Raw genomic sequence first — 14374 nt, 5'->3', positions numbered from 1 at the left:
GGTGAATATTTTAGTGAAAGGGGGCCATTTTTCATGAAAACCTCGGACGATTTTTTCAATAGCTTCCAGGTCTTTGGACCGATTGACTCGAAATTTCTCCCAAACGTGGTCCTATACTGGCTGAACGAGACACAGCAGTCCCCATTGAATTCGGGTGGAATTTGTATTTTTGGTGAATATTTTAAAGAAAAGCAGCCATTTTTCATGAAAACCTCGGACTGGCTAAACGAGACACAGCAGTCCCCATTGAATTCGGGTGGAATTTGTATTTTTGGTGAATATTTTAGTGAAATGGGGCCATTTTTCATGAGAACATTGGCCGATTTTTTCAAAAAAAAAAAAACCTCGACCGATTTTTTCAATAGCTTCCAGGTCTTTGGACCGATTGACTCGAAATTTCTCCCAAACGTGGTCCTATACTGGCTGAACGAGACACAGCAGTCCCCATTGAATTCTGGTGGAATTTGTATTTTTGGTGAATATTTTAGTGAAAGGGGGCCATTTTTCATGAAAACCTCGGACGATTTTTTCAATAGCTTCCAGGTCTTTGGACCGATTGACTCGAAATTTCTCCCAAACGTGGTCCTATACTGGCTGAACGAGACACAGCAGTCCCCATCCGATTCGGGTGGAATTTGTATTTTTGGTGAATATTTTAGTGAAAGGGGGCCATTTTTCATGAAAACCTCGGCCGATTTTTTCAATAGCTTCCAGGTCTTTGGACAGATTGACTCAAAATTTCTCCCAAACGTGGTCCTATACTGGCTGAACGAGACACAGCAGTCCCCATTGAATTCGGGTGGAATTTGTATTTTTGGTGAATATTTTAAAGAAAATCAGCCATTTTTCATGAAAACCTCGGACTGGCTAAACGAGACACAGCAGTCCCCATTGAATTCGGGTGGAATTTGTATTTTTGGTGAATATTTTAGTGAAATGGGGCCATTTTTCATGAGAACATTGGCCGATTTAAAAAAAAAAAAAAAACCTCGGCCGACTTTTTCAATAGCTTCCAGGTCTTTGGACAGATTGACTCAAAATTTCTCCCAAACGTGGTCCTATACTGGCTGAACGAGACACAGCAGTCCCCATTGAATTCGGGTGGAATTTGTATTTTTGGTGAATATTTTAAAGAAAAGCAGCCATTTTTCATGAAAACCACGGACGATTTTTTCAATAGCTTCCAGGTCTTTGGACCGATTGACTCGAAATTTCTCCCAAACGTGGTCCTATACTGGCTGAACGAGACACAGCAGTCCCCATCCGATTCGGGTGGAATTTGTATTTTTGGTGAATATTTTAAAGAAAATCAGCCATTTTTCATGAAAACCTCGGACTGGCTAAACGAGACACAGCAGTCCCCATTGAATTCGGGTGGAATTTGTATTTTTGGTGAATATTTTAGTGAAATGGGGCCATTTTTCATGAAAACCTCGGCCGATTTTTTCAATAGCTTCCAGGTCTTTGGACCGATTGACTCGAAATTTCTCCCAAACGTGGTCCTATACTGGCTGAACGAGACACAGCAGTCCCCATTGAATTCGGGTGGAATTTGTATTTTTGGTGAATATTTTAGTGAAAGGGGGCCATTTTTCATGAAAACCTCGGCCGATTTTTTCAATAGCTTCCAGGTCTTTGGACCGATTGACTCGAAATTTCTCCCAAACGTGGTCCTATACTGGCTGAACGAGACACAGCAGTCCCCATTGAATTCGGGTGTAATTTGTATTTTTGGTGAATATTTTAGTGAAAAGCGACGATTTTTCATGAAAACCTCGGCCGATTTTTTCAATAGCTTCCAGGTCTTTGGACCGATTGACTCGAAATTTCTCCCAAACGTGGTCCTATACTGGCTGAACGAGACACAGCAGTCCCCATTGGATTCGGGTGGAATTTGTATTTTTGGTGAATATTTTAGTGAAATGGGGCCATTTTTCATGAAAACCTCGGCCGATTTTTTCAATAGCTTCCAGGTCTTTGGACCGATTGACTCGAAATTTCTCCCAAACGTGGTCCTATACTGGCTGAACGAGACACAGCAGTCCCCATTGAATTCGGGTGGAATTTGTATTTTTGGTGAATATTTTAGTGAAAGGGGGCCATTTTTCATGAAAACCTCGGCCGATTTTTTCAATAGCTTCCAGGTCTTTGGACCGATTGACTCGAAATTTCTCCCAAACGTGGTCCTATACTGGCTGAACGAGACACAGCAGTCCCCATTGAATTCAGGTGTAATTTGTATTTTTGGTGAATATTTTAGTGAAAAGCGACGATTTTTCATGAAAACCTCGGCCGATTTTTTCAATAGCTTCCAGGTCTTTGGACCGATTGACTCGAAATTTCTCCCAAACGTGGTCCTATACTGGCTGAATGAGACACAGCAGTCCCCATTGAATTCGGGTGGAATTTGTATTTTTGGTGAATATTTTAGTGAAAGGGGGCCATTTTTCATGAAAACCTCGGCCGATTTTTTCAATAGCTTCCAGGTCTTTGGACAGATTGACTCAAAATTTCTCCCAAACGTGGTCCTATACTGGCTGAACGAGACACAGCAGTCCCCATTGAATTCGGGTGGAATTTGTATTTTTGGTGAATATTTTAAAGAAAATCAGCCATTTTTCATGAAAACCTCGGACTGGCTAAACGAGACACAGCAGTCCCCATTGAATTCGGGTGGAATTTGTATTTTTGGTGAATATTTTAGTGAAATGGGGCCATTTTTCATGAGAACATTGGCCGATTTAAAAAAAAAAAAAAAACCTCGGCCGACTTTTTCAATAGCTTCCAGGTCTTTGGACCGATTGACTCGAAATTTCTCCCAAACGTGGTCCTATACTGGCTGAACGAGACACAGCAGTCCCCATTGAATTCGGGTGGAATTTGTATTTTTGGTGAATATTTTAAAGAAAAGCAGCCATTTTTCATGAAAACCACGGACGATTTTTTCAATAGCTTCCAGGTCTTTGGACCGATTGACTCGAAATTTCTCCCAAACGTGGTCCTATACTGGCTGAACGAGACACAGCAGTCCCCATCCGATTCGGGTGGAATTTGTATTTTTGGTGAATATTTTAAAGAAAATCAGCCATTTTTCATGAAAACCTCGGACTGGCTAAACGAGACACAGCAGTCCCCATTGAATTCGGGTGGAATTTGTATTTTTGGTGAATATTTTAGTGAAATGGGGCCATTTTTCATGAAAACCTCGGCCGATTTTTTCAATAGTTTCCAGGTCTTTGGACCGATTGACTCGAAATTTCTCCCAAACGTGGTCCTATACTGGCTGAACGAGACACAGCAGTCCCCATTGAATTCGGGTGGAATTTGTATTTTTGGTGAATATTTTAGTGAAAGGGGGCCATTTTTCATGAAAACCTCGGCCGATTTTTTCAATAGCTTCCAGGTCTTTGGACCGATTGACTCGAAATTTCTCCCAAACGTGGTCCTATACTGGCTGAACGAGACACAGCAGTCCCCATTGAATTCGGGTGTAATTTGTATTTTTGGTGAATATTTTAGTGAAAAGCGACGATTTTTCATGAAAACCTCGGCCGATTTTTTCAATAGCTTCCAGGTCTTTGGACCGATTGACTCGAAATTTCTCCCAAACGTGGTCCTATACTGGCTGAACGAGACACAGCAGTCCCCATTGAATTCGGGTGGAATTTGTATTTTTGGTGAATATTTTAGTGAAATGGGGCCATTTTTCATGAAAACCTCGGCCGATTTTTTCAATAGCTTCCAGGTCTTTGGACCGATTGACTCGAAATTTCTCCCAAACGTGGTCCTATACTGGCTGAACGAGACACAGCAGTCCCCATTGAATTCGGGTGGAATTTGTATTTTTGGTGAATATTTTAGTGAAAGGGGGCCATTTTTCATGAAAACCTCGGCCGATTTTTTCAATAGCTTCCAGGTCTTTGGACCGATTGACTCGAAATTTCTCCCAAACGTGGTCCTATACTGGCTGAACGAGACACAGCAGTCCCCATTGAATTCGGGTGTAATTTGTATTTTTGGTGAATATTTTAGTGAAAAGCGACGATTTTTCATGAAAACCTCGGCCGATTTTTTCAATAGCTTCCAGGTCTTTGGACCGATTGACTCGAAATTTCTCCCAAACGTGGTCCTATACTGGCTGAATGAGACACAGCAGTCCCCATTGAATTCGGGTGGAATTTGTATTTTTGGTGAATATTTTAGTGAAAGGGGGCCATTTTTCATGAAAACCTCGGCCGATTTTTTCAATAGCTTCCAGGTCTTTGGACCGATTGACTCGAAATTTCTCCCAAACGTGGTCCTATACTGGCTGAACGAGACACAGCAGTCCCCATTGAATTCGGGTGGAATTTGTATTTTTGGTGAATATTTTAAAGAAAATCAGCCATTTTTCATGAAAACCTCGGACTGGCTAAACGAGACACAGCAGTCCCCATTGAATTCGGGTGGAATTTGTATTTTTGGTGAATATTTTCGTGAAATGGGGCCATTTTTCATGAGAACATTGGCCGATTTTTTCAAAAAAAAAAAAACCTCGACCGATTTTTTCAATAGCTTCCAGGTCTTTGGACCGATTGACTCGAAATTTCTCCCAAACGTGGTCCTATACTGGCTGAACGAGACACAGCAGTCCCCATTGAATTCGGGTGGAATTTGTATTTTTGGTGAATATTTTCGTGAAAGGGGGCCATTTTTCATGAAAACCTCGGACGATTTTTTCAATAGCTTCCAGGTCTTTGGACCGATTGACTCGAAATTTCTCCCAAACGTGGTCCTATACTGGCTGAACGAGACACAGCAGTCCCCATTGAATTCGGGTGGAATTTGTATTTTTGGTGAATATTTTAGTGAAATGGGGGCCATTTTTCATGAAAACCTCGGCCGATTTTTTCAATAGCTTCCAGGTCTTTGGACAGATTGACTCGAAATTTCTCCCAAACGTGGTCCTATACTGGCTGAACGAGACACCGCAGTCCCCATTGAATTCGGGTGGAATTTGTATTTTTGGTGAATATTTTAAAGAAAAGCAGCCATTTTTCATGAAAACCTCGGACTGGCTAAACGAGACACAGCAGTCCCCATTGAATTCGGGTGGAATTTGTATTTTTGGTGAATATTTTAGTGAAATGGGGCCATTTTTCATGAGAACATTGGCCGATTTTTTCAAAAAAAAAAAAACCTCGACCGATTTTTTCAATAGCTTCCAGGTCTTTGGACCGATTGACTCGAAATTTCTCCCAAACGTGGTCCTATACTGGCTGAACAGACACAGCAGTCCCCATTGAATTCGGGTGGAATTTGTATTTTTGGTGAATATTTTCGTGAAAGGGGGCCATTTTTCATGAAAACCTCGGACGATTTTTTCAATAGCTTCCAGGTCTTTGGACCGATTGACTCGAAATTTCTCCCAAACGTGGTCCTATACTGGCTGAACGAGACACAGCAGTCCCCATTGAATTCTGGTGGAATTTGTATTTTTGGTGAATATTTTAGTGAAAGGGGGCCATTTTTCATGAAAACCTCGGACGATTTTTTCAATAGCTTCCAGGTCTTTGGACCGATTGACTCGAAATTTCTCCCAAACGTGGTCCTATACTGGCTGAACGAGACACAGCAGTCCCCATTGAATTCGGGTGGAATTTGTATTTTTGGTGAATATTTTAGTGAAAAGCGACGATTTTTCATGAAAACCTTGGACGATTTTTTCAATAGCTTCCAGGTCTTTGGACCGATTGACTCGAAATTTCTCCCAAACGTGGTCCTATACTGGCTGAACGAGACACAGCAGTCCCCATTGAATTCGGGTGGAATTTGTATTTTTGGTGAATATTTTAGTGAAAAGCGACGATTTTTCATGAAAACCTTGGACGATTTTTTCAATAGCTTCCAGGTCTTTGGACCGATTGACTCGAAATTTCTCCCAAACGTGGTCCTATACTGGCTGAACGAGACACAGCAGTCCCCATTCGATTCGGGTGGAATTTGTATTTTTGGTGAATATTTTAGTGAAAAGCAACGATTTTTCATGAAAACCACGGACAATTTTTTCAATAGCTTCCAGGTCTTTGGACCGATTGACTCGAAATTTCTCCCAAACGTGGTCCTATACTGGCTGAACGAGACACAGCAGTCCCCATTGAATTCGCGTGGAATTTGTGTTTTTGGTGAATATTTTAAAGAAAAGCAGCCATTTTTCATGAAAACCTCAGACGATTTTTTCAATAGCTTCCAGGTCTTTGGACCGATTGACTCGAAATTTCTCCCAAACGTGGTCCTATACTGGCTGAACGAGACACAGCAGTCCCCATTGAATTCGCGTGGAATTTGTGTTTTTGGTGAATATTTTAAAGAAAAGCAGCCATTTTTCATGAAAACCTCGGACGATTTTTTCAATAGCTTCCAGGTCTTCAGACCGATTGACTCGAAATTTCTCCCAAACGTGGTCCTATACTGGCTGAACGAGACAGCAGTTTTTATTGGATTTTAGTGGAATTTAAAGAAAAGTCACCATTTTTCTAACTTCAGTGTTCATGCTAAGCTAACCTTGTCTGGGAGCTATCTCTGCTCAGAGTTAACATTGATACCAATCTCCTCATTCAAATCCTCTGTGAAAATACTGAATAATATATTGGTAATATATTGAAGTGTTGGCACAAATGAGCATGTGGACCAAACATTTTAAAATGTGAGGATTTTATTGAAAATACAAACATCAGCACAATAAGAAAGAACAACACATTTGAGTTTAACATTCATTCGTGTTCATCAATGTAAAGGAATTTACATGTTAAGTCTCATAAGTTCATAGTTGTAAATTTGTGGATATATATCTCCCACTCTGCTCATCGCTCATACGAGAGACGCCCTGGCTCCATGATAGACCAAACTCCACATTCTCCATCTATAGAGTGGTGCAGCAATAACATGTTTTTGGAGGTTAACCCTGAAGTTAGCATCGACCTGGTTCCCTCCACAAGAAGTCTATGGGATTTTTTAATTGAATTTTGGAATGTTTGCAAAAATATTATCTGTGTCAAACACAAGTTTATGATTCTTGAACACAACTTTTGTGATTAAATTAAATCTCTATTAGTAAAAAGATAATGTTAGACTATAAACAGATGACATCACAGTCGTGACTTAAACGTCACTACCACTAAATGTCTTACTACACAATTACTATACACGTTTTCTATAAACTGATCAACGTACAAGCTGTAAAGTTAGAGTTAGAATAGTTTGTAACTAAAGTCTGGTCATACGCTGTCCTCTGATTGTTTTGAGTATGAATTCAACAGAAAACAACAATTAATAAAACAACCAATCGGAGTCATAGAACATAGAACAGTCCCACCTTTCAATCAGTCCTATTTATATAACTATACTTGCAACAAGCCATCTTTTACTGTCTTTTAGTTCTGCAAAGGTAAATAAAGTGACACCAGGAGAGTCACTGAGCGTGTTTGTCATTCAGGTCTCTGGATTCAGCTGCTCAGAGAGCTCTGTGCTGTTGTCAGGAGCTGCAGGTCAGAAACAAACATCCCATATTGAACTTTTAAAAACAATAAATACAGGAAACAGTGTTGAAAAGGTTAATCTGCACAATAATGTGAAACATTTTTTAATCTAAAACATGAAGTGTGAGTCAGATCAGTTGAAATAGAACCAAAGTAAGTTTTACTTACAAGATGGAGGGCGAATGGCTGAAATCAAAACAAAAGACAAATCATTTCAGTCACAGTTGTAAATGCCAGATTATCTTTAGTCACTTTATTCCTCTCTTCTACTCACTCAAACTGAGTATCTGTTTATACTCAGTCTGTTTAGTGCTGACTGTATTTACTTTCTCTGATGCTTGTTTTAATTTTGCAACCTGATTAAAAAAAATCAACTCAAAGACTGAAATCAAAGTAGTGAAATCTTTCCTTTTTCTCTCTCACCTTTCTTCTTTTTGTAAACCATGAATCCAGCAGCACCGATGAGAATGAGAGCAAGAACAACCACTGCAGCAGTGACGGGGACGGTCATGTCACTGGGCTTCACTGTTGAATGCAATAATAGTTTATTGTCAATGTTTTTGTTTTTTTCAACATGAATTCCCATGCACTCCCCTTCAGCACCCTCTGATCTCACTCTTACCCCAGTTGGTCCTGATCCGAACTTTCTCCAGTTTGGTGATGATGTCCTCCTTCACACCAGAGAGCTGAAACACACAGTCGTACCTCGTCCAGTCTTCAGGTGTGACTGATGAAAGGTTCATGTCAACACTCATCTGGAAGGTTCCATCGTGGTTGGGGAGGATCTCTCCGTGGTCCACCTCCTCATGAAGCTCCTCTTCATCTTTCCTCCAGACGAGTGAGGCTCTGTGAGGGTAGAAACCTGTAGCGTGGCAGCTGACTGGAGAGGAGGGAGTCTTCTGGAGGAGAGACACTGAGGGAAGCTCTGGAGAGTAAAGAGAGAGATATTAAAGAGGAGAGAGAGGAAAAGAAACAAGGTAAAAGAAAGATGAAGAAATCAAATTTGGAATCAGTAACAGAAGGTGTGAAAGTGCTTCCAAGCAAATGTTGAACAAATGTATTGGATACATTTTGTTCCTCAAGAAACATCTGCAAACTTTTTAAATACTAAAAATGATGCATCATATACATCCTTTTTTACTTGCGAGCAGGCTTCGTCTGCGCTGACTATTTTGTTGCAATACTATGTTTCTTGGCACATCACTGCTGCAAACTGTTGATCAGGGGAATAGTGTGAAACCAGCAGCATGATGTGAATCATGTCGCCCATGTGCTTGTGACAGTTTGTAATAGCGTCGGCCGACTAAATATTGATATTTAAAAAAGCAGAAGGACAGTGTTGATGGTGGCCAAGTAATGTGATCCATGTATCCAGACCACAGTGTAATAATGACAGGGTACATAACAACACATCTGCTACACAGCCTCCACATGATCTGTATACAGACAGAGGAGGGAGCTACACCACCACTAAAGACACTCACTACAGTCAGAGAAGAACAATGTCTGTCTGTTCTTATGATTCACAGTAAGGTCGTCAATCACAGTGTCAATGTTCAGGGGAAATATTTCTATTTCGAAACACTGAAACTGTGTAAACTTCACTTCCTTAAAACTTTTCCTTAAACTAAACCACAAACTGTGGCATCACAGGGTGTGTCCAAATTCAGGGGCTGCAGCCTTCAAGGCCGCGGCCTTTGCGGCCCACGGAGGCCGGATCCTTCCGAGAGACCTTGAATGCCGCGTCCACCGTTGTTTAATGGGACGGTCTAGCCTTCGGAGTATTTCCTGGTTGTGTCACCAGCTGTTCATGCATTAACGTCTGTTTTGTTTCAAATCTATCAAACGTGTACATTCATTTGCGTGTGTACAATGTGTTAAATCTAAATTGAATTATCAACATTACGAAATAAACATTAACCCATTGGTGAATAACAACTATATTTACCATAGCATTACCAGTGTCACATATTTTAACTGAAAGTTAAAATTTAGAGGTTTTATAGTCCCTTGAAGTTCAACATATCTGGCGTTGGATATTCAAATGACTAAAAACCAAATATAAACCCATTACTTAAATTTGAATGTCATGTCTGCGCCACTTGATGTCGCCATTTTCTCTTGCTTCCTCTTCTGTTTCGGGACTGAGCAGCGGCGCGCAAAGGATCTTGGGATATATCAGGCTGCGAAGGATAGTAGTGGTGCGTCCTCCAAAAAGAGGGAAGGGCAGGCAGCATTTTTGGGCTGCATTTGAAGGAGCCTTCAAATCTGGACAGCCTTCGCGCAGCGTTGTGACGTAATTGGCCTTCAAATGTGCCCTTCGAGGGCTGCAGCCCCTGAATTTGGACACAGCCACAGTCTGAACTTTGATGGTGAGTAATGTCACCCAAAGATGTCTGTGATTGGTCAGGACTAAAACAAATGTAACCACTACAAAAAAAGGTGATGTCAGACAGGTTGGATTAATAATACAATGACAGTTCAGTCTGAGCAGCCTATATGAAGATCACTGTGTCTAATAAACTACATCAGGTCAGGTGATTCTACCTGTTCTCAGCAGAGAGCTCCTCCCATAGTCCACAGCCTTCTTCAGCTGCTCAGGAAAAATCTGAGTCAAAACAGTCTTACATTTTTTTCCTAATTCTTTATTGGCGTCCAATAATAGTTTGGCGGGGAAAGCCTCAGGTCTTAGAGCGATCCATGTCAATGTATTCAGATCCAATTCCTTGAAGTCTTCTCCATCATAACCAAACTGAAGGAAACCTTTGACCTCTCCAGTCTCATCATCCCACTCACAGCCTCCCGCCGTCTGTAAAACATGGACACCTGAGACAGAGACAGAGACTTTAATTAACACTGATTCACAGATGAAACATTCAGTGGAAAGATGATCTTACAAACATTGTACATTGTGTGACGACTGCTATTTTTCTAGTCGTGTGTGTTCATGAATCATCAGATTATTATCAGTAGTTTGTGTTTAACAGCTTCAGCAACAAGTCTAACTAGCAGCTGATTAAAGGGGAACTCCAGTTTTTTGACACCTGGACCTTTTTGGAGTTTATAGATTTAATTATGCTCATATACTCACACAGACAATTGTAGTGCAGCTTGGAGTCCTTCGGACGTTATTTAGATCCAACCGATCATGACCGCAGCGCACGGGGGCCACGGCAATAGAGCTTCTACATAGGAATTATCTGCCGCGAAACTCGCTCATTTCACCTACATTTTGTCATGATAAACCGGGCTGTGGTAGAGACTTTTTTCCTTGTCCCGAAAGTAAATTGGAAGACCCAGCCAAAGTCAGCAGGACCGAACGGCCAACTTTCGATTGAGTAAGTAGTCTATACATGCATAAAGGGTCTGTTTTTCATGAATTCGTTTGCTTTATAAGTAAATAACTTGGCGAATTTGGATTTCTGTACTTTTTAGTAATGGCTTGTGTAGAATACAGACCACAGACTGAAGCTATTACGCAGGAGAAATAAAGGAGAAACAGGGTTGACGACAACAAGGTAGCTGAGCTGACATGATGATAACACTGGCCATTCATGACAAAATGTAGGTGAAATGAGCGAGTTTCGCAGCAGATAATTCCTATGTAGAAGCTCCATTGCCGTGGCCCCCGTACGCTGTGGTCATGATCGGTTGGATCTAAATAACGTCCGAAGGACTCCAAGTTGCACTACAATTGTCTGTGTGAGTATACGAGCATAATTACACCTATAAATAAGGCCCAGGTGTCAAAAAACCGGAGTGATGGTTTGCTTTACATGAATCTTTATTTCAGGTTATGTGTAAAATGATGTTAGAGTTTGAACTGATTGGTATCTTGAGGCCCTGGGTCACTTACAACTAAGATACAGAACAGTTACAGAACAGAAATGTTAAACAGGCTATAACATGTTACATACTGTACCTCCACGTTGGTTGAGGAGACCCATCAAAATGAAAATGTAGGCTTTGATGGAGTTTGGCAAAAAGTGGAAACACTGTTGTCTGTACCACTCCAACTGCTGAGGATTCTCTGTGCAAAATGATTCAACAATGTCATGTTTTACTTCCAGCCTTTTGTTGCTGTCACAGGACATCACCAGAAATTCATCAATTTCTAGTGTTGCCACAAATTCTGGGAGGTTTGGGATTCCAGTTGATGCAGTTATGAAAACCTTCATGGAGTGTAGCACTGCAGGACAAACAAAGGAGCTTATAAATAACACTAATCATGAATATGATGCTAAGTGAAAATATAAATATGATATGAAGTGTGTGTGTTAGCTGCGCAGGAGCAAAATGCAAAAGTTTTAAATGTAATGTGCAGGACAAACAGCCTCCATTCAGTATGAATACACACTCAGTATGATTCAGTTAAAACAGTCTGATCAAGTTGAGCATGTTTTTTTGTTGACTTGTTGTGTGTTTGATCCGTTGAAACAAGTTGGAGGATCCAGAATGAAATGGTTGCTATGATTGCGACAGGCCTCTCTGGGCTGCCCTCAGCCAGCTAGCTAGCTGGATTTCAGAGGATGTAACGTTACTGCCACAACAATAGTTAAACAAAGTTCTTTAATTAGTTATTTTAAAAAAGCAAGAGTTGAGGAAGAAAACACGCCACTGCCTCCATCGACCGAGTCTACCCAGCCCAGTTCTTCAGCCTAAATCACTCAGGAGATGGTTATCCCGGTCGTTTGCTCCCCTGAGCCAGAGCCTGATGCAGGTTTACCTGCCGAGTTATCTGCAATTGAAAAACCACCTTCACAGCCAAATTTGGAGGTATTTTCCCACAGTGTCAAGAATGGAAATCAAGGTGACTTGACCCATCTCTGAGGGACTAAAAGAGAGCCATGCTCGCTTTAGAGACAATTCAGAGTGTGATTTTGAACCAATTATGAAGCTAACAGAACAGCTGATGCTGATATGAGGGTCTAAAGACAGAGGAAGTCGTTCACTGTACAGATTGTAAAGTCCAATGAGGCAATGTGATTGTGATTTTGGGTTATATAAATAAAACTGATTTTGATTAATCTCATTTAAAATCTGTCATCCTACTGTAAACACAGATGAACATTATACCACCCCACCCTTGGGCTGGTGGTGGTCGGCCCCTGTGGGGGGTGAACTTTACTTTCTGCTTGAAAGGTGTCAACCATATTTGTAGGCCATGAAAACAACAAAGCTAGGCCTGTTCGATGCTTCATATTTGCTCCTGAAGGGATTTCACCTGAAGTAATGTGTATTAGCCACATATACATGTACAGCCTTTATAGACTGAGCTCTTCTGGTTGTATCATGTTGTACAGACAATGTTTTGCTCTCATTGTCTTTATGATGCAGAATGTTGCAAAGTTAAATTGTCGCAGTTTGTCTCTGTTTGTCCTTTTTGCTTCTTCTAAGTTTTTATAAGTCCTTTTTTGTTCTGGATAAAGATGGCCCATATCATTCTGCACAGGCCCACCTAAAGTACCGTTTCTTGTTACTCCACTGGAGGTGAAACTAAACTCGGAGCAAAAGAGTCGAGTGGACTGTGAAGTTTAAACAGTTTAAAGATTTAAAATGTGATCTTACCTGGTGATGAAACGTGACAGAAGAGAAGCAACAACAATAACGTTCTCATCTTGATATGATGAAGACAAGTGAGTGAAGGACCAAGCTGGATCAGCTGTTTCCTGTTGTTTGTCCTCACAGAGGGAAGAGAGAGTGATTCTGTCCTGAGAAGAAAATCAGTCCAGACCGCCTACAAGTGACCCAGTCCTCACCAACACCCCTCACATAAAGTGTTAACAGTGTCATCAGCTTTTCTCATGAAATCCCTCACTTCCTTCCTTTTTCACATAGCCTAACTATGATGATATCAAAAAAGCTTCAAGTCAGTGATTGAGTCTGACTAAAGATTTTTTTTTTTCAAAGCCCATCTTTGACTTCAAGTGAGGGACACTTGATGGTAAGACTTGCATTCATGCTGGTATCTTTTAAAAGTGAATTAGTTATAAATCACCCTTATGAATGAACCATACATCAATAATTGTCTAATTTTACACATTAACCATGATGATAAAGATACAGAAAAATAGTGAATCAGCTGAATTGAGCCACTTTTTGGTAAATGATTCTAAAGACCATCTAATAATCTCTGCATGAGATATAATGATATTTTTATCCATTCCCATGGGTATTCTACATCTTTTGTACTTAATGCCGAATTTACAAGAAGGCACCAATGATTTAAAATTTGCCGTAACCGTTTCACAAAGTTGATTAAATTTCTCCTCGTGATGCAACAACTCTTAAAATCACACGATTTGTAAGGGAGTCTGGGATATTGCCATTACTAGTGACTTCACTTCATTACTTGGCCTATATCCATGGCTATTTCTGAGTGAGGATGATTGTGATGATTGTGGTGGTTAAGTGGTGTAAAAATATTATTCATATTTTAATATGATATGTGACCTTCAGTAGAGATTACTCAGTTCATTTGTATATACAGATGTACTGTGTAATTCTGCATAATAATGAACAGTCTGACTACTTCTCACCGTTTACTAACTTTTAATTTAAAAAATGATAATGATTACTGTCAAAGAATTCAATATTTAAATATTGTATATAATGACTGTGAAATACTTCATATCCAAATGTTATTATCTTAATTAAGGGACAAACACATGTAAAGGAACGATATTAATCAACATTGATTACAATAATTTTAATTCTTACAATAAAATAAAGCAGACATATTTCTAAAAGTCATGTTGAGACAACTTAAGTGCTTTATAAAAACCTATACATTTTTAGTTTTGATTTTATCATCAGTATTATAAAATTAAAAAAGTCATTTCTATTATTGTTGTATG

The 14374-nt window shown here is 40.2% G+C and overlaps 1 protein-coding gene across 1 annotated transcript; it reads right to left on the bottom strand.

Annotated features, from left to right (window-relative positions):
- Nucleotides 1-6731: 6731 nt before the first annotated feature.
- On the bottom strand, nucleotides 6732-11502 carry LOC311273332 (major histocompatibility complex class I-related gene protein-like). The gene is made up of 6 exons (XM_084380335.1): nucleotides 11440-11502; nucleotides 10065-10343; nucleotides 8140-8442; nucleotides 7941-8042; nucleotides 7686-7703; nucleotides 6732-7520 (listed from the first exon to the last, which is right to left on the bottom strand). The coding sequence occupies exons 1-6, from the start codon at nucleotides 11462-11464 to the stop codon at nucleotides 7471-7473; spliced, it is 777 nt and encodes a 258-aa protein (XP_084236461.1). The 5' UTR covers nucleotides 11465-11502; the 3' UTR covers nucleotides 6732-7470.
- Between the last annotated feature and the right edge of the window lie 2872 nt (nucleotides 11503-14374).

The sequence above is a fragment of the Pagrus pagrus genome (assembly GCF_965226575.1).
Source record: "Pagrus pagrus genome assembly, chromosome: 17".
Classification (NCBI taxonomy): Eukaryota; Metazoa; Chordata; class Actinopteri; order Spariformes; family Sparidae; genus Pagrus; species Pagrus pagrus.
The sequence above is the reverse complement of the archived record's forward strand: the minus strand, read 5'-3'. Positions and strand labels throughout refer to the sequence as shown.